Source organism: Sinohyriopsis cumingii, chromosome 15, assembly GCF_028554795.1.
Source record: "Sinohyriopsis cumingii isolate HCF-2022 chromosome 15, ASM2855479v2, whole genome shotgun sequence".
Lineage (NCBI taxonomy): Eukaryota > Metazoa > Mollusca > Bivalvia > Unionida > Unionidae > Sinohyriopsis > Sinohyriopsis cumingii.
The window spans coordinates 58,614,545-58,636,379 of NC_142975.1; the positions used below are offsets into that span (position 1 = coordinate 58,614,545).

A 21,835-nucleotide genomic window follows, 5' to 3' on the forward strand; every position below is an offset into this window, starting at 1 on the left:
ATATAGATAGATGGGTGCTCAATCCAACCACCTGGACCCTGCTGGTTTTTGCACTACCTAGTAAAAACTGACCAAATTTCCTTACTCGTCCATCCCTACAGATGCTTTCCAATAAGGTCACTAGCAGACGATATTCTGCCCATTTTACCTGGATGATGGGCAAACTGGCAGTTTCCCCTATATGTGACCATCAAATTTGAACATTTTGAACAAGGCATACTGAGGTAAAATCAACGTATAAATTACAAATATAGATACTAACAGAAAACCTGATTTGCGTTCGGTTTATGAATTTATGTTTTGCAACTGTATCTTGAGATTCAATTAGTTTATTTCAACTTCCAAACACCATGTAAAATCAGCAGTAAATCTGCCAGCATACCACAATTATGGCCGCTGATGATGTCATTCGGGATCTATCTATTAATAAACAAGAACTGGAAGATTATTTAATAATTACAGAGTATTTTAATATGCGATAAAGATTTTGTTTGCTAATAACATAGATAACGATAATTGTGTTGAAATATTCTTTTGATCCAGGTGATTAAAAGATTATAGCATGGATAAAGCTATTACATTCACAGATTCTGTGCATTAGTGTCAAATATATGGTCTGCGACCTAAATGAGGTATTATTGAAAATGTGTCCTCTTCCTCTGGGGTCAACTGAGCCCAGGACATGTTGCATACCTGTGACCTACTTCAAGCAGTAAATTAGGTCTCAACCCCCCTCATCATGCGTATCAATGTTGATGTTTTACATTGTAGGACTAATATTCAGTCCCCATCCTAAACCCCACCCCACCCCACACACAGGAATGTGATGCATTTACCCTAATGTTTTCTAGAGTACCGGTAAGTTGCCCTGGAAATGTTAAGAATGCTGTAATTGGGGGGAGGGGCCTGTTGGGGAGGGGAGAGGAGGCCTCCTCCTGGGCCTGTCAGTACCCTTCATGGGTTCCATCCCACGGACTCCTTACCTACTTGGTTGTCCCCCACCCACCATCTAAAATTTCTGGATCTGCCTGTGTAGCCTGAAGAAAATAGATATCTGCTATGACCTGCTATGACTTTATCCTGTGTTTAGCAATAATCTGAGGAACGTTTGTCATGCAGTATCTGATAAGTTTTAATTTATTTTTTTAGGACATTGCTTTCTTTCTACATTAAGTTTGCTGCAGATATGTGGGAAAACAGTCCGAAATGGTTATTTTGTAGAACATTAATATGACATAAAATTTAGTTTTACTTGGGTCCAGATGTGAAGGAGACCTTTTAATTTTGAAATGGTGCCATCTCGACATATATTTTTTCCTTAATTTCTAGTCAGAACTGTCTTAAAGGCCATTTGTACTGAGCAGTCACCTGTGTTAAATAACCTACTTTTCAGGGTCTCATAAAGCATTTTACTGTAGAAAGACACTTCTGTTAGGCTTCCACCTGTTATTAGAGGACACTTTTTTCCTTTCTGTAGAGGTGGCTGCTTAAGACAGGTTGGATTGAATTTATTAGCTCACCTCTTTAAAACAGACATGCTATATTGTACAACCCCTAGTGTCAATGTCTGGGTCCACATGCATAAAAACATCAATATTGTACATAGGTATCTTTGTTTATAAATGACAGTGTTGACACCATGTCAGTGATACCCTAAAGGCATTGGGAACTGAGAAAATTATTTGGTTAATTAGAAGATGTATGTAGGCAGATCTCTGGCATACTAATTAGGGAAGGGAATTTTTATGGGCTTTCAGAAGCTAATCACGCTTGTGAACTTTGAAGTACCACTGTTATTAAAATATATGGAGGGAGAGAGAGAAATGGAATTTAAATTAAAAAGAGTATCAGCTAAGGGGAGGAAATTTATGATCTCTAGCAGTAATTGAAAAACAACAAAAATGACAACCGCACTGTTGGAGTTCATGGTTGCATGCTACAGATATGTACAGCCTTGCTGCATGATGACTCTGCCATTATTCATTTCTATGTGACTTGATTTATTTCCTTCTATTTCATGTATGAGCATTCGACAGTGACACTTTTACCATAAATAATAGACCTTTCACTTTTTGCCACACATTAACCCACCTTAGTTCTATAAATCCTTCAAGATTTCGTCATAGGTTAACCATTTTGTTTTTGTTTATTGCTAATGTGAAAAGGTTGACATAGAAAAAGTAACCTAAAAGCATCTGCCTGACCCGGAAAATGCAGACATTTTACATCCTACTGATTTCATTAAGGGACAAGCAGAAGCAATGTTCTATGCAATTCCATACATTATCTCCTTTGTTATAATAAGTAACTTTACTTGGCAAGTCAGTGGCAAACAAACCATGTGAATATTTCACTATTTCTTTTGGAATATTCCTGATTTTTGGTCAGCCTCAAGAGTGTGGTGGTGTAATTCGGACTGTTTAGACTGGGCTTCAGTAGTATCAGCCCTTTGGGGGGGGGGGGATGGAGGGGCTAAGGTAAATTATTTAATTCATTGGTTGTGGTGTTTGCGTTTGTTTTGCACCCTTTATACATACTGTTATCTACAAGAGTACTAATGAAATAGAGTCATGTGACCCATATTTCATGCTTCACTTACCTTATATTGCAGTTTTTACAAATGTTTATTTCTCAAGAAATGTTGATATAATGATCATCAAACTAGATGAATATGCAGTAGTACATCTCTGTTGGAACAAAACCCTTCAAAAGGTCACAGTGACCTACTTTTCACATTTTACTTGCTTAGGCTACATTTTGGCATTTAGCTCATGACAACTTAAGTCTTTTTACATTCTGTATGTACCTGGAATTGTGTAACTTGATGAGGAAATCCATCTCAATGTGTTCCATAATCCTATAAAAAATTATGTCACTTTGGCTGATATTTCATGCTTCACTGACTTAGGTCAAATATTTTTTACTGCACCTACTTGAATCATTAAATTAGATGCTTAAATACATGTATTTTAGTAGTACACCCAAACAAACAGTCAGCATGGCTCATGTCACAATTTTACTGACTTATTAAGATTAAAATTTTGTGTTTATGTTATGACCACGCTGGCTTTTTGCTTGTTGCATACATGCTATCCTGTCTAGAATCATAAAGCTTGCTGAGGGGATGCATCTTGATGAGTACTTAGTAACCCTTCAGTTGAATAGTAGGTTGTTATGGCCATTATTGTGTTTTCTTTTACTGGCATACTGGTGAAATCCTTTAAATTGAGTGTATGGCCACATGAGCTTTTATATCATGCTATATGCTATACTATCCTACCAAGAATCGTTGTTGTTGTTGTTTTAGGGTTTAATTCCATTTTTCAGCACATGATAGGCTATACATGGCTACCAGTATTGATGGTGGAGGAAGAACCTGGTAAAACCCTGGAAATAACCACCGACCCATGAGAAGCTAATGGCAAGCTTTCTCACATACCCACACTGGCCGAATCCGAGACTCAAACCCACGCAGACAGAGGTGAGATGGCAGTGAACTGTAACGGAGAGCACTTTAGACCACTTGGCCGCTCGTGGCCCCACAAAAAATCATGAATTTGAGTGAGGGTACACATCTTGAGTACTAGACTCATATTTCAAAAAGAGGTATAATATGTGACCTATATTTATGTTTCAGTGATATTGAAGTTTTTTGTCAAAAACTCTTTTATTAGGTGTTAGGTAAGAAAAAAAATGGAAAAGAAAGAAAATTTCTGCATACATATTCAATAACAAGTCAGGTCCAACTGCAAATAAGACAGACCCTGATCTGCTATTTCATAATTCACAGGAAGACCAGATTCCATGTGATTTGTTCTACTGATTACTCCTAATAAAATGCATAGACTCAGACCTGCCAGCACATTATGTGATTGCAAATCAGATTTTATACAGTTTGTAGTTAGTCTGACTTATAATTGAGTCTTTGTTTATAGAGTTATCATGGTTTTTAATTGATCATTTTATCTTTGGTCAAGTGTCAACAATGGCTTGTGCTTAACGTTTTGTGCCCACCAGTAACTCATCATTTTGTTTTCTCTAATATTTTAATGGGTTTGAACACTGGCTGAGTCATACCAAAGACTTACAAAAATGGTACTTGCAGCTGCCTCGCTAGGTGCTCAGCTTTGAGAGGTTAGTGTTAGGACTGATTGGCCTGGTGTCATGATAATATGACTGGATGGGATGCTACATGTCTGCAGCATGATGCACTAAGACATCAATATAAACTGACACACTGCAGTGATCATAGTGATACTACTGAAATATTTCTAAAATTACATTAAAAATCCAAATCACACTCACACACACACACAGTATTTTAAAGTCTGTAGTTTTTTTGTAACTGCATCTTCCCATTAAAGACAAACAATAAACTTAAACTGAAACATCATCATTTGAGCTGGGTTTTAGTGATGGAAATTGATAATGCTGAATCCTGTATCAGAAATTTGGCTTCCCCTTTTAATACTCCACTGTGAAGTAATAGCAGAACAAACAACACAGGCACTGATCATCTGGCACATTATGCTGTGGCAGATCAAGGTTTATGCTGTAATATATTCATACATATCTAACATCAATGGATAGCGAGGTATGAATTTTTCTTTTTATTGTAAATAGTGATTTCTCTTTTTTCCAGGGTGCCCTGAGAATTGGTATCCATCGGAGAACAAATGCTACAACTTTGTTCAAGATGACAAAAGAATAACTGAAGAGGCTGATGCTGCATGCTGGGTGCATTATTATTATTATTATCATCATTAGTATTATTATTATTATTATTGTAAAACCTCATTATTATTAGATGGTCAGGGTCCACACAGTGTCAATATGCTGTGTAATGTATGGATGGGGTCCACATAGTGCTAATATGCTATGTAATGTATGGTCGGAATCCACATAGTTCCAAAATGCTATGTTATGTATAGTCAGGGTCCACAGAGTGCCAGTATGCTATGTAATGTATGGTTGGGGTCCACAGAGTGCCAGTATGCAATGTAATGTATGGTTGGGGTCCACAGTGTCCATATGCTGTGTAATGTATGGTCAGGGTCCACAGAGTGTCAATATGCTATGTAATGTATGGTTGGAGTCCACAGAGTGCCAGTATGCTATGTAATGTATGGTTGGAGTCCACAGAGTGCCAGTATGCTATGTAATGTATGGTCAGGGTCCACATAAGTGCTAATATGTAATGTAATGTATGGTCGGAGTCCACAGAGTGCCAGTATGCTATGTAATGTATGGTTGGGGCCCACAGAGTGCCAGTATGCAATGGAATGTATGGTTGGGGTCCACAGAGTGTCCATATACTATGTAATGTATGGTTGGGGTCCACAGAGTGCCAGTATGCTATGCAATGTATGGTTGGGGTCCACAGAGTGTCAATACAATATGCTATGTAATGTATGTTTAGGGTCCACAAAGTGCCAATATGCTATGTAATGTATGGTCAGGGTCCACATAAGTGCTAATATGCTATGTAATGTATGGTTGGAGTCCACAGAGTTCCAGTATGCTATGTAATGTATAGTCAGGGTCCACAGAGTGCCAGTATGCTATGTAATGTATGGTTGGGGTCCACAGAGTGTCCATATGCTATGTAATGTATGGTCAGGGTCCACAGAGTGCCAATATGTTATGTAATGTATGGTCAGGGTCCACAGAGTGCCATTATGCAATGGAATGTATGGTTGGGGTCCACAGAGTGTCCATATGCTATGTAATGTATGGTTGGGGTCCACAGAGTGCCAGTATACTATGTAATGTATGGTTGGGGTCCACAGAGTGCCAATATGCAATGTAATGTATGGTTGAGGTCCACAGAGTGTCCATATGGTATGTAATGTATGGTTGTGGTCCACAGAGTGTCCATATGCTATGTAATGTATGGTCAGGGTCCACAGAGTGCCAGTATACTATGTAATGTATGGTTGGGGTCCACAGAGTGCCAATATGCAATGTAATGTATGGTTGGGGTCCACCGAGTGTCCATATGGTATGTAATATATGGTTGTGGTCCACAGAGTGACCATATGCTATGTAATGTATGGTTGGGGTCCACAGAGTGTCCATATGCTATGTAATGTATGGTCAGGGTCCACAGAGTGCCAATATGCAGTGGAATGTATGGTTGGGGTCCACAGAGTGTCCATATGCTATGTAATGTATGGTTGGGGTCCACAGAGTGCCAGTATACTATGTAATGTATGGTTGGGGTCCACAGAGTGTCAATACAATATGCTATGTAATGTATGGTTAGGGTCCACAAAGTGCCAATATGCTATGTATGGTCAGGGTCCACAGAGTGCCATTATGCTATGTAATGTATAGTTAGGGTCCACAAAGTGCCAATATGCTATGTATGGTCAGGGTCCACAGAGTGCCAATATGCTATGTAATGTATGGTCAGGGTCCACAGAGTGCCAGTATGCTATGTAATGTATGGTCGGAGTCCACAGTATCAATATGCAATGTAATGTATGGTCGGAGTCCACAGAGTTCCAATATGCTATGTAATGTATGGTCGGAGTCCACAGAGTGCCAGTATGCTATGTAATGTATGGTTAGGGTCCACATAAGTGTCAATATGCAGTGTAATGTATGGTCATGTCCACAGAGTGTCAATTATGCAATTGTAATGTATGGTTGGAGTCCAGTGCCAATTTGCTATGTTATGATGTGCATGATATTTGTGTAAACATCTGTAGGCTATTATTTGCAGCCCCAGACCAAGCAAAACTGTACATGTACATTGATGTAAACATCTGTAGGCTATTATTTGCTGCCCCAGAACAAGCAAAACTGTACATGTACATTGATGTAAACATCAGTAGACTATTATTTGCTGCCCCAGACCAAGCAAGACTGTACATGTACATTGATGTAAACATCAGTAGACTATTATTTGCTGCCCCAGACCAAGCAAGACTGTACATGTACATTGATGTAAACATCAGTAGACTATTATTTGCTGCCCCAGACCAAGCAAGACTGTACATGTACATTGATGTAAACATCAGTAGACTATTATTTGCTGCCCCAGACCAAGCAAGACTGTACATGTACATTGATGTAAACATCAGTAGAATATTATTTGCAGGCCGCAGACCAAGCAAGACTGTACATGTAGGACTTAAACATGTGATTTTATTTAACTTCTAAACTTCACCAGAAAATGACAAAGTTGAAAACATTTGAAAATGTATTTGACACAACCCCTTTGAGAACATATGTACAGGACTCTCGATACTAATTCAGTTCCCAATTAGTAAACCTATGCAAACACCAATTGATATTAAAAATTCAATAACTTAAACTTTTTGAGTGCTCATGATCAAACCTATATTTATCAGTATAAATGAAACCTGGATGTCAGCTTCTGTGTAGAGACAGGGATATGAGCCACTGCATTTTCTGGACCTACATGTATTTGAAACGTGCATTCAATTCCGTACCAATGAGTCAGGTGCTAATTTGAGTAATGAGTGTTTCAAAGTCTTGAAGACTGTTAAATTGGACTGAAATTCCACCAATGAAACAATATCTCTATTTTTTCACTTACAACTAGGATAAGCTCTCAAAAGATTCTTTTTCCTAAAACATAACTTACATTATTAACCTGTCCTGGTCAGCCAAACCCATATATACTCTATTTTATGTTCACCCATTTCCAGACTGGTTCCCATTTTTCCATACCATTAGTACCTTAGTGTTCATCAATTCAACCAAAACTTAATATGTTTTGGGGACAATTCAGAATAAAATCCAACTACATAACTGCATCACTGATAATTAACAGTCAGTTCATTTGGAACATCCTTCTCTGACAATGAGAAAACTGGAATGGTCCAATGAATTTCATGTGCAGGGTAGGGGATTAGCTCACATGAAACATCTGTGGCTTAGAGATATCTCTTGCATGTCAGAGGAAAACCATGGATTTATGTAGTGTCTGGCATTGATGTTTAAGATCCATAAAGCTTAGCTGTACTTGTTTGTTATTATGATAACATGAGTATGAATTTTGTGGATACAGCTGAAGGATACTGTGATACACTTCTACATCTTTTTGTTTTATTCACTCAAATTCTTTGTAAACTTCTCAAAATCCAAATCTTTTCCATGTTTTAAAATAGCCAAAATTCATAGCAAACTGGCCAAAATTCATAGCAAAATTATTTATAATCTGTAAAACTTAAAAATACATATATTTGTGGGGATACAATTTTTTGGTTGAAATTAGTTTCATGGTGGGGTTGAAATTTCATTGGGGTCACACTTTTAACTTTTTTATTCTTTAACAATGCTATTTTTTTTGTTATGGTAGATTAAATTTCATGGATATTCATTACTATTGCAAAGAAAGAAATTGAATCCATCATGATCATATCTAATTTGACAGTATTTGCATGGGAATTGGTACCATCAAGCTTTTATAATAATATATGTATTTTGTGTTCCATGCACAGTATAAAAAACACATTAGACTTTTATATCTTTGAGTTCCTTTGTATGTTACATGTGTCATTTTTATTTCTTACAGGTTAATGGAGCATCTCTGCTTTCAATTAATACAGTAACAGAACACCAGTTCATATCTCAGTGGCTTTCAAAACATGATTTTAAGTAAGTAATAAGATTTCCTTTTGTGTTAGAAATCAGAGAAACATTTTCATGCAACAGTAAGGAGATATTATATATGATTTATTAAACGCAGAGTTCTTTCCAGGCATGTAAGTTGTAATGAACCAAGCACAACGTCCTGTTAGCTCCAATGTTAGACCAACATCTTGATGGCCCCACAGCAGTATGCCAGCAATATTGTTACCTTACACCTTGATAGCACCACTACTCTGTAATTGATGTGCAGATGCACCTTGATAGCCCCACTGCACCTTAACAGATTTTGCCCTTACATGTAGGCTGACATAATTCGCTGTGACTTTTTCTTCTTCTAATGTTACTGTCCATGGTGTAGAACAACTGTAGAATTGCAGTAAGATTGTATAACCAAGAACAATTCATATTTTAGTAGGCTCACAGAAAATAAAAGTATTCTGACTGATGTTTGTATACAAAATGAAAAATCTTGTTCTTCTATTAATCCATTGCATGAGAGCATTCCACTTAGAATTGAAGTTGGTGTTAAAATCTTTTTATAAAATGCCTAATGTTAAAGTCATTTTTTAATTAAGCTTATTGTTAGTCTTTAGATTAGGCTTATTGTTAAAGTCTTTAGATTAAGCTTAATGTTAAAGTCTTTAGATTAAGCTTAATGTTAAAGTCTTTAGATTAAGCTTGATGTTAAAGTTTTTAGCTCAAGCTTAATTTTAAAGTCTTTAGATTAAGCTTATTATTATATTCTTTAGATCAAGCTTAATGTTAAAGTCTTTAGATTAAGCTTATTGTACTCGTCTTTAGATCAAGCTTAATGGTAAAGTTTTAGATTAAGCTTATTGTTATAATCTTTAGAGCAAGCTTAATGTTAAAGTCTTTAGATTAAGCTAAATGTTAAACTCTTTAGATTAAGCTTATTGTTATAGTCTTTAGATCAAGCTTAATGTTAAAGTCTTTAGATTGAGCTTATTGTTATAATCTTTAGATCAAGCTTAATGTTAAAGTCTTTAGATTGAGCTTATTGTTAAACTCTTTAGATTAAGCTTATTATTATAGTCTTTAGATCAAGCTTATTGTTATAATCTTTAGATCAAGCTTAATGTTAAAGTCTTTAGATTAAGCTTATTGTTATAATCTTTAGACCAAGCTTAATGTTAAAGTCTTTAGATTAAGCTTATTGTTATAATCTTTAGATCAAAGCTCAATGTTAAAGTCTTTAGATTAAGCTTATTGTTATAATCTTTAGATCAAGCTTATTGTTATAATCTTTAGATCAAGCTAAATGTTAAAGCCTTTAGATTAAGCTTATTCTTATAGTCTTTAGATCAAGCTTAATGTTAAAGTCTTTAGATTAAGCCTATTGTTATCATCTTTGGATTAAGCTTCTTGTTAATGTCTTTAGATCAAGCTTCATGTTAATGTCTTTAAATTAAACTTATTGTTATAGTCTTTAGCTCAAGCTTAATGTTAAAGTCTCTAGAGTAAGCTTATTGTTATAATCTTTAGATCAAGCTTATTGTTATAATCTTTAGATCAAGCTAAATGTTAAAGCCTTTAGATTAAGCTTATTCTTATAGTCTTTAGATCAAGCTTAATGTTAAAGTCTTTAGATTAAGCTTATTGTTATAATCTTTAGATCAAGCTTAATGTTAAAGTCTTTAGATTAAGCTTATTGTTATAATCTTTAGATCAAGCCTAAAGTTAAAGTCTTTAGATTAAGTTTATTGTTAAAGTCTTTAGATCAAGCTTAATGTTAAAGTCTTTAGATTAAGCTTAGTTATAATCTTTAGATCAAGCTAAATGTTAAAGCCTTTAGATTAAGCTTAATGTTATAATCTTTAGATCAAGCTTAGTGTTATAATCTTTAGATCAAGCTTATTGTTATAATCTTTAGATCAAGCTTAATGTTAAAGTCTTTAGATTAAGCTTATTCTTATAATCTTTAGCTCAAGCTTAAAGTCTTTAGATTAAGTTTATTGTTAAAGTCTTTAGATTAAGCTTATTGTTATAGTCTTTAAATTAAGATTAATGTTAAAGTCTTTAGATCAAGCGTATTGTAAATGTCTTTAGATCAAGCTTATTGTTATAGTCTTTAGATCAAGCTTAATGTTAAAGTCTTTAAATTAAGATTAATGTTAAAGTCTTTAGATCAAGCGTATTGTAAATGTCTTTAGATCAAGCTTATTGTTATAGTCTTTAGATCAAGCTTAATGTTAAAGTCTTTAGATTAAGCTTATTGTTATCGTCTTTGGATTAAGCTTCTTGTTAATGTCTTTAGATTTAGGTTCTTGTTAATGTCTTCAGATCAAGCTTAATGTTAAAGTCTTTGGATTAAGCTTAATGTTAATCCCTTTAGATTAAGCTTACTGTTAAAGTCTTTAGATCAAGCTTAATGTTAAAGCCTTTAGATTAAGCTTATTGTTATATTCTTTAGATCAAGCTTAATATGAAGTCTTTATATTAAGCCTGTTGTTAAGCTTTTCTATTAAGCTTATTGTTATATTCTTTAGATTAAACTTAATGGTTAAGTTTTAGATAGAGTTTAATGTTTAAGTTTTTAGATCAAGCTTATTGTTATAATCTTTAGATCAAGCTTAATGGTATAGTCTTTAGATTAAGCTTAATGTTAAAGTCTTTTGATCAAGCTTAAAGTTAATGTCTTTAAATTAAGCTTACTGTTAAAGTTGTTAGATTAAGCTTATTGTAAATGTCTTTAGATTAAGCTTACTGTTAAAGCCTTTTATTAAGTTTATTGTTATATTCTTTAGATCAAGCTTATTGTTATGATCTTTAGATCAAGCTTAATGTTAAAGTCTTTAGATCAAGCTTAATGTTAAAGTCTTTAGATCAAGCTTAATGTTAAAGTCGTTAGATTAAGCTTAATGTTATAATCTTTAGATCAAGCTTAATGTTAAAGTCTTTAGATCAAGCTTAATGTTAAATTCTTTAGATCAAGTGTTAAAGTCTTTAAATTAAGCTTTATGTTAAAGTTGTTAGACAAAATGGAAGTATCTTATATTGATGAGGATTTAACTGAAATTTTTTGCATGATGAAACTTAGAATGTGTGGTTATTTTTAGAAATGCACATAATGCTAATATTTTGAGCAGCTAGAAATAGTACTCAGCTAAAATGCTCAACTAACCATTTGGTGATATGAGCTTATGGTCAACAGTTGCATGTTACAACTTTGGAGGCCTTGTTGCGCATCTAGTGTTTTATCGAACTTGGAATATGGACTTATGTTATCAAGATCTTGGATGAGTTCAGAAATGAGCAAAATGCATGCAAAATAATGAAGTGATCATGCATCTATTTGGCTGTGCTTGTTGATTACTCCAGAAACCATATTTCTGATCTATTTTTAGATCAAATTTGGAATGTGGACTTGTATCATTAATATGTCTAGCAAGTTTGATCACTTATATCGCAAGAGGATGATGTTGTTGTTGTTGTTGATGTTGTAGGGTTTAGTGCCATTTTTCAGCACATGATAGGCTATACATGGTGGCCAGTATTAATGGTGGAGGAAGAATCAAGGAAAACCCCAGAAAGAACCACCGACCTGCCAAGAGGATAATAGGAAAATGATTATAAATTCAAATGGTTTAGATTTGCCTTTTGCAGTTAAGAATTCTGCAGCATCATTTTTGTTTTTCATCTTTGTCTGTTCATTCGTCTATCATTAACACTTTTGTTTCAGGGATAAAACTTGAATACTGTTTGATGAGATATCTCTATGACCATAGGTCCAGAATGGCAGGCCCAATTTTGGTTAAATATTGTAAGACTGTTTCTTAGGGTATGCTTCATCTAAATTGCACACTGAGTGGCGCCCCAAACAATGAAGATGCCTAAATAGTAACTGTATGAGAAAAAATTATCATGTAATAACTTCGTTCCATCACTGCCAAGTTACCATGTCAAATTTGGTGTGTATTTGGAGTCCTGTGATAAATTTATATCTTTAACATTCAAAATCGTATCAAGCTGAAGTTACTGTAAGTAAATACATAGTTTATCAGCATGTCAGATGTCACCAGTTTCTACTGAATAATTGGTAATTTTCCTAACATGGGCATCTTTCAAGTCGAGTCATGGCAACTACCTTATTAGACTAAGGTAGTTGCCATGATGAGTGATGACCCACATGGGCCTCATGGTTTACTGTTTCATTAGCCTTCAGGAGAACTTAAATCAGTCAGTCATTATCAACTGCTGACTTTATTGTACTTGTGTCTCTTTCAGGTTCCTCAGTATCATTCTTTGTGCATAACCAAATGCTGTGATGCTTTCTTTTTAACAAGATTAGTATGCTTTATGTTTACACCATTTTGAAAAGAAATTGGAAAGTGTTCTATAATTTCAAATTTTCTTTTTTAAAAATCCATGGAAAAACTATAAAAATGCACACCTTATGTAGCAAGGATTTGGGTGGGTGATCTGGATTTTTAACATAGCTTTAACAATTTTTCAGTCATATCGCTATGATATCTGCAGTGTGACAGTTTATAGTATGTCTGTCACTGAGGCATCATGCCACATACATGTAGCATGATGTCCCACCAAGTCACATTATCCTGACACCAGGCAGACCAGTCCTAACACTAACCTCTTAATGCTGAGTGCCTTGCGAGGCAGCTGTTAGTACCATTTTTGTAAGTCTTTGGTATGACTCAGCCTGGGATCGAACCTACGACAATTGGTACAACCATACTCATCAATGTGTCAATGTTACACCAAACATGATGCAAACTCAGGCTTTTTGCAGATAAACCTCTTAGAAGATTCACGCTGCCTTACAACTTTCATTAATCCTTTTGGTAGGTTTTATTTTAATCGCCTTCCATTCAGAATCGTACTTGGAAATACTATTCTACATATATGATAAAAAGCCTTATTTTATTTATGTCAAATTCTTTTTCACACAGGCAAGATTCTTTCACATAGATGGAAAATTACTTTTCACATTACCTAAACAATTTTTCACATACGAGTAATTTCTTTTAACAGGTGAAAAAGATTTTCACATCTGTAAAACAGAATTTCACAAAGGGAAAGTCTTTTTTACAATAATTTATAAAAAAAAATCAATTTCACATCTGTAAAATTCTCATTCATATATGTGTAATTCGGTTTACATAGGTAAACTACGTCATTTATTTCACATATGTGCAAAACTAAGTGAAAGAAAGGATTAATTTGTTACATGAAATAAACCATTTTTCACATGCCTGAAATAAAGACGTAGTTTTCATACACATGAATTAAAGGCTTATTGGGAACATTTTGCACTCAGAAGGTATTTAAATTAACTGTCATCAGTTACTATATTCATAGTTGATATCAAAATTATTCTGATATTGTTATTCTTTTTTTATTGTTTCTGTATCAAGTATTGAAGTAACACACATTTATCATTGCATCCCTCCTCACCTGTCCACATTAAATGTCACTACCTAGTGGCTACATTTATTACAGTTGACATTTTCTTCTGCCAGAAATGAAACATTTGTGAAATATCACCATGCTTGAGTTGTCATAATGATTTAAGTAGCAACTGCTCAAGTGTCTCTTATATTGGCATAGGAAAAGCAAAAACTAATACACAGGCTGTCTAATTTTCTTTGATGAGTTTATGAAAGCATACCCCTAACACAAGGCTGTCATATTCTTTGATTAGTATATGAAAGCATAATCCTAATACAAGGCTGTCTAATGTTCTTTGATTAGTATATGAAAGCATACCCCTAACACAAGGCTGTCATATTCTTTGATTGGTATATGAAAGCATAATCCTAATACAAGGCTGTCTAATGTTCTTTGATTAGTATATGAAAGCATACCCCTAGTACAAGGCTGTCTCATATTCTTTGATTAGTATATGAAAGCATAACCCTAATACAAGGCTGTCTAATATTCTTTGATTAGTATATGAAAGCATAACCCTAATACAAGGCTGTCTAATATTCTTTGATTATTATATGAAAACATGCCCCTAATACAAGGCTGTCTTATATTCTTTGATTAGTATATGAAAGCATAACCCTAATACGAGGCTGTCTAATATTCTTTGATTAGTATATGAAAGCATAACCCTAATACAAGGCTGTCTTATATTCTTTGATTAGTATATGAAAGCACACCCCTAATACAAGGCTGTCTTATATTCTTTGATTAGTATATGAAAGCATACCCCTAATACAAGGCTGTCTTATATTATTTGATTAGTATATGAAAGCATACCCCTAATACAAGGCTGTCTAATATTCTTTGATTAGTATATGAAAGCATACCCCTAATACAAGGTTATCTTATATTCTTTGATTAGTATATGAAAGCATAATCCTAATACAAGGCTGTCTAATATTCTTTGATTAGTAAGCATACCCCTAATACAAGGTTGTCTTATATTCTTTGATTAGTATATGAAAGCATAATCCTAATACAAGGCTGTCTAATATTCTTTGATTAGTATATGAAAGCATAATCCTAATACAAGGCTGTCTAATGTTCTTTGATGAGTATATGAAAGCATACCCCTAGTACAAGGCTGTCTTATATTCTTTGATTAGTATATGAAAGCATAACCCTAATACAAGGCTGTCTAATATTCTTTGATTAGTATATGAGAGCATACCCCTAATACAAGGCTGTCTAATGTTCTTTGATAAGTATATGAAAGCATAACCCTAATACAAGGCTGTCTAATGTTCTTTGATGAGTATATGAAAGCATAACCCTAATACAAGGCTGTCTAATGTTCTTTGATTAGTATAGAAAAGCATAACCCTAATACAATGCTGTCTAATGTTCTTTGATTAGTATATGAAAGCATAACCCTAATACAAGGCTGTCTAATGTTCTTTGATGAGTATATGAGAGCATACCCCTAATACAAGGCTGTCTAATGTTCTTTGATAAGTATATGAAAGCATAATCCTAATACAAGGCCGTCTAATATTCTTTGATTAGTATATGAGAGCATACCCCTAATACAATGCTGTCTAATGTTCTTTGATGAGTATATGAAAGCATAACCCTAATACAATGCTGTCTAATGTTCTTTGATAAGTATATGAAAGCATAGCCCTAATACAAGGCTGTCTAATGTTCTTTGATAAGTATATGAAAGCATAACCCTAATAAAAGGCTGTCTAATATTGTTTGATTAGTATATGAAAGCATAACCCTAATACAATGCTGTCTAATGTTCTTTGATGAGTATAGAAAAGCATAACCCTAAAACAATGCTGTCTAATGTTCTTTGATTAGTATATGAAAGCATAACCCTAATACAAGGCTGTCTAATATTGTTTGATTAGTATATGAAAGCATAACCCTAATACAAGGCTGTCTAATGTTCTTTGATGAGTATAGAAAAGCATAACCCTAATACAATGCTGTCTAATGTTCTTTGATGAGTATAGAAAAGCATAACCCTAATACAATGCTGTCTAATGTTCTTTGATTAGTATATGAAAGCATAACCCTAATACAAGGCTGTCTAACATTGTTTGATTAGTATATGAAAGCATAACCCTAATACAAGGCTGTCTAATGTTCTTTGATGAGTATAGAAAAGCATAACCCTAATACAAGGCTGTCTAATATTCTTTGATTAGTATATGAAAGCATAACCCTAATACAAGGCTGTCTAATGTTCTTTGATTGGTATGAAGTAAAATGAATGATACAGAGAATAATATGTCAATAAATAGTTTTATGTATCCATAGTCATATTATTCTCTCCTTCACAGTTTTCAACAATGATCAAAATTGTATCAACAATGATCAAAATTGTATCAACAATGATCAAAACTGCATTAACCATGATCAAAATTGTATCGACAATGATCAAAACTGTATTGACCATGATCAAAATGGTATCAACAATGATCAAAACTGATTCAACATTGATTGATCAAAACTGTATTTACAATGATCAAAACTGTATCAACAATGATCAAAATAGTGTCAACAATGATCAAAACTGTATCAACAATGATCAAAATGGCATCAACAATTATCAACAATGATCAAAAATTGTATCAACAATATCAAAATTTTATCAACAATGATCAAAACTGTATCAACAATGATCAAAACTGTATCAGCAATGATCAAAACTGTATCAACAATGATCAAAACTGTATCAACAATGATCAAAATGGCATCAACAATGATCAAAATTGTATCAACAATGATCAAAACTGTATCAGCAATGATCAAAACTGTATCAACAATGATCAAAACTGTATCAACAATGATCAAAACTATCAACAGTGATCAAAGCTGTATCAACAATGATCAAAACTGTATCAACAATGATCAAAACTGTATCAACAATGATCAAAACTGTATTAGCAATGTAAAGAGTGATAAAACCTATGACAATGTTTCATAACCAGTTCCATAACTATCACAAAGAACACAAGTTAGAATTTAGCATAAGCTACAGCTCTGTTTACACTTTAATGTTGTTCTGTTTGTCGGAAAAGATAATGGTAGTAAGTGCAAGGTGACAAGGGTAAATGACATTTCTATTTATAGCAACATGGTGACTTGCTAACTTGGGCTGATACACACCTTGATATTATAACAAGCCTGTGCTTGAACCCCACTAGGTAATATCATGATACAACTCAACGTGAACCCCACTAGGTAATATCATGATACAACTTGAACCCCACTAGGTAATATCATGATACAACTTTAAGTGCAAAAAGCATTACCAAGAGGTGGAGGAAAGTTCAGAAACTGACATACACACCTGTGCATGCATAGGCAGGTACACATACACACACGACATTGATCTGAGTCACTGTGGCCTGTGTTTTAACTGAAGGAGACCTACCGAAAAAGATTCCAAGAAGTATATGCACAGAGTCCATATGAAAGACTAAATATTGAGTTCTTAATGATATTAAAGTCTCGTTTAGAAATAAATGAAACAAAATTTGCCCTATTTGAGTGGGATTTATAACATTACTCATGTTATCGGCAGGGTAGTTGTTTACTGAGGGGCTTTATTATGAGGTACCGCTGTAGTTTAACCTGACAGCTATCAAAGAAGGGAGTCATGTTATCACTCTTGTCTCTTTCTGTAGGTGTAAACAAAATAACTTTTTAACCTTTTGATGTAATTCATTGAAGGATTTTAAAATGATTTAAGGTAGAAAATTATTTAATTTTAGTGCTTGTTCATGAAGAACCTCAGGATTTTTGCCATAATAAAGATTATACATGTTTACCTTATAAGCTTTAGTCACCAGATTAGCTCTGGCTTTTATTACTATATGGTTGCCATGATTGAGTTGTCACCATGTAATAAATCTATAATCTACCACTTGTGTGTATACCTTTAAATGAATTCAGCAAGTGATCTGCATGAGCAGACTGGATCTGCATCTGCAGGTGCATTTTATTGGAGCTCAGGCTGTATTTTTATAACTATTTTCTCCTAGTTATATATTAGTTGAGACATCATAACAGGAAAATACTGTTTTTATTTACATAACCTCCTGCACTAATGCACTTGGTGATTATTGAAACCTGAAATGCTGGGAACAGGTACATAATGTTTGATATAGGTACCGCTTTTCAAGTCCCTATTCTGACATGAAAAAAATAAATACTGCACATCACAATTTTGTCTTTTGTGCACAGTTTGAATGTGGTGACCTTAAAGCTAAAGTATCTTGTGACCTGGATTCTTACTCAGCCATTGACTGCTCACTCCTGTGATATTGATATTACTCAGTTACCACTTACTGTTGTTGTTATTGTTGTTGTGGGGTTTAACACCATTTTTCAGCACATGATAGGCTATACATGGCAGCCCGTATTAATGGTGGAGGAAGAATCTGGGAAAACCCCAGAAAGAACCACCAACCCACGAGAAGCTACTGGAAAGCTTTCTCACATACCCACATTGGCCAAATCTGACACTCAAACCCACGCAGACAGGTGAGATGGCAGTAATCCATAACGGAGAGCACTTTAGACCACTCGGGGCCCCACCACTTACTGAGTGACACATACCTCCATATGAGATGTACACTGTATTGTGCAAGATAGACAACTCTTTTCTCAGCATTTTAAAGAGATACAAAGCAGATTTATTATAAAACCCTTTTTAGATAAATTTTCTCAGCTTTTCTTATCTATCTTTTTACTAATTTTGATACTCAACCAAGATCTTGATGATATTAGCTGATTTACAAAGTTTCATCAAAATTCTATAACAGTTTACAGTCTCAACCATGGTATAAACCAGTCATCACCTCATTATTATGTTACAGTCATCACCTCATCATTGCCAGTCATCATCTCATCATTATGTCACAGTCATCACCTCATCATTGTCAGTCATCACTTCATCATTTATGTCAGTCATCACCATATCATTATGTCACAGTCATCACCTCAGTATGTCACAGTCATCACCTCATCATTATGTCAGTCATCACCTCATCATTATGTCACAGTCATCACAGTCATCATCTCATCATTATGTATAGGTCACATTCATAAGAAAATTCATCCAAGATCCTGATGAAATGAACCTATTCATGAAGTTTAATTACATTTCCAAAGAAGCATATCTAATCAGATGTAAATATCACCTCATTAATATGCACAGATCTTACTCAGAATAAAACTCATTGCATACACACAGGTATATTGATGGATACCAGTTTGTGAAGTTTAATGAAAATCAATTAAAATTGACTAGAGACACTTAATTATGTGTTGAAAAACATAGCCAAGGCCCACAAAAATGTGTTTCCTATTGCACTGATTTTAAAGTTATGGTAGGTATAGTTTTTTGTGGGTTTTTAAACATAATATATTATAATGATTAGTATATATATATAATGTACTAAATGTTTCAAGTACTGACCTAAACAGTTTCGATTAGATGAACCTTTCAGTTTTTCCTTTTCTTTTGTTAATTTTTTAAATTTTATTTCAACATTATTTATATAATAATGATTAGTATATATAATGTACTAAGCACTTCAGGTAATTGGAGCTATAAAAAAAATTATTAGATGCACATATCAGTTTTGAAGAAAACCATATTTTATATTATCCTGGGAGATTAAAAGTGCTAGGGTTGGCTACAGTAGGGATAATCAGCCAATCAGAACACATATGGGGGGGGGGGGCAGGATTATATTATTCATATGCATGGAACTGACTTGAATTCACACATAATGGTAATGGTCCAACATCTTCATGACACTGTGTACCAAAATTAATTCAAATCAGGCCAGAAATAGTCTCAAGTGTAGAAACAATCTCATCAGTCAGATGCAGGATCACATCATTAATATTTCATATATCTCATTAATCATGAACTTTCTGAGAGAACTTGATCATGTTATTCCAAAGGTTTGATGAAAATTGGATTAAAAATATGGCTACTAGAGTGGAAACAAACCCATGCATATACAGTCACTGACATGCAAAATCACATAGCTGTGCATGGATCTCATTCAAAATTGTCCAAGAGCTTTATGACATAATCCCATATTCAATGTCAGTTCAGAAATATGGCGTCCATAGTGGTAAAAAGCTAAGTGAGTCAGATGCATGATCATCTTATTTATATGCTTTAATCTCATATATCGTCAAAGTTGTTTGACATTTTTGATACACGTCCATATTCAAAATTTGATTTAAAAAAATCATTTATATGATTTAATCTTGCGTAGCATCAAAATTGTTTGAGATTTTAATGACATAAATCCAAATTTGATTTTAAAAATTGGATCAGAAATATGGTTTCCTGAATGGTAACAGTTTTATTCAGTCAAATGAAAGATATCTTCTTCAATATAATATGACTCTCACACACAGATGATATAAACCCATATATCTACATTTGAACAATTACAAAGATGGTCAGAAGAGTGGTCAGCTAATCTGAATTTTTTTATATCTAAAAATCAAAATTTCACATACTGCTTCATAGCAGTACAACTTGTTTATTTTGGCACATTGTCAGATCATTCCTTGTCATATGAATGACAGATTAGGTCAACTCACTTCTGTACATTACTTTACACACAGCTGATGTTAATATGTTTGCTTGAATACTTGAGAAGAATTAGAAACCAAGGCATTCAGACTTTCAACTTCAAGTTTTGGGGTATTTATAGATGGATTTGACTTATAATTGAGTATATATGCTAATACGGTAGAACCTATTTTGAAAGACCACCCCTTCTGCCAAAAAATAATGGGCTCTGAAGACAGGTGGTCTCTCATAACATGTCTTAATACTATATGATCAATAAATCTGTGCAAGGAGATTCTGATCTCTCAAAATAGTTGGTCTCTCACAGCAGTGGTCTCTCAAGACAGGTTTTACTGTATGAAATTTCTTTGTCTAATCTTGTGTCAGGTTTAGGAAAACCTTTTAATCTTGCTAATTGCAAATAGTCTTATAAAGGTACAGCATTTTTTCAAGGAGTCAGTCTCAGAAGATTTTCAAAATCTAGGAAATAAAAAAACCAAAAATATCTTAAGCAATTATATAGCAACATTATATGAACTATGCCTATGTTGGGCATGGTGTGTGTTAACCATCAGATATGAATGTACATGTATTGAACAAATACAGTATCATCCATCACTTCAGTCATATAAATAAGAATACATTTAATTATGCTCAGCAGCTTTTATTTAAATATTTTGTTTCAATATTTCAGTACAAACCTGTGGCACACCAGCGGTGTATACCAAAATGGAGTCATTGTCTGGAAGGGCGATAACACCATTTACAATGGCCCTTCATTCTGGAACAAGAATCCCAATCCATGGGCTCAAAGTCACATTGTCTATAAATTTGATGGTGAGTTGCTAGGTTTCATTGACCCCATCTAGCAACCCACAACACTATACTTTCTACTATGATCATCCTCCAGAGCCAACCATTTAAATTGCATGTGTGTGTGTTTTTTGTGTTATAGTGATGTCTAGCACTGGGTCATCATGCCACAGACATGTAGTTTCATGTCCCACCCAGTCATGTGATCCTGACACTAGGCTGACCAATCCAAACGTGTTTGGGATGAGGTGCTCACCTTGAGCCAGGAGAATAAAGTGGTAAAGGAATGCAGACATATTTCTTGTGGAGATGAATTATATTGAGGGGTGGTAGCCAAAGGGAGTTACTCCCCATCTACATTTAAAAGAATTT

The 21,835-nt window shown here is 34.2% G+C and overlaps 1 protein-coding gene across 2 annotated transcripts in view; it reads left to right on the forward strand.

The window, feature by feature from the left end:
* Window positions 1–21,835, forward strand: part of LOC149781867 (contactin-3-like) — a 199,050-nt gene that overhangs the window by 58,909 nt on the left and 118,306 nt on the right. For both annotated transcript variants that reach the window (XR_016414810.1, XM_089936061.1), the window contains exons 2-4: window positions 4,643–4,737; window positions 8,549–8,631; window positions 21,345–21,487. Coding sequence is in view for 1 of the 2 variants with exons in the window: in XM_089936061.1 (XP_089792187.1) it covers window positions 4,643–4,737; window positions 8,549–8,631; window positions 21,345–21,487 (321 nt within the window). In the remaining variant the exon portion in view is untranslated. The remainder of the gene's footprint in view (window positions 1–4,642; window positions 4,738–8,548; window positions 8,632–21,344; window positions 21,488–21,835) is intronic.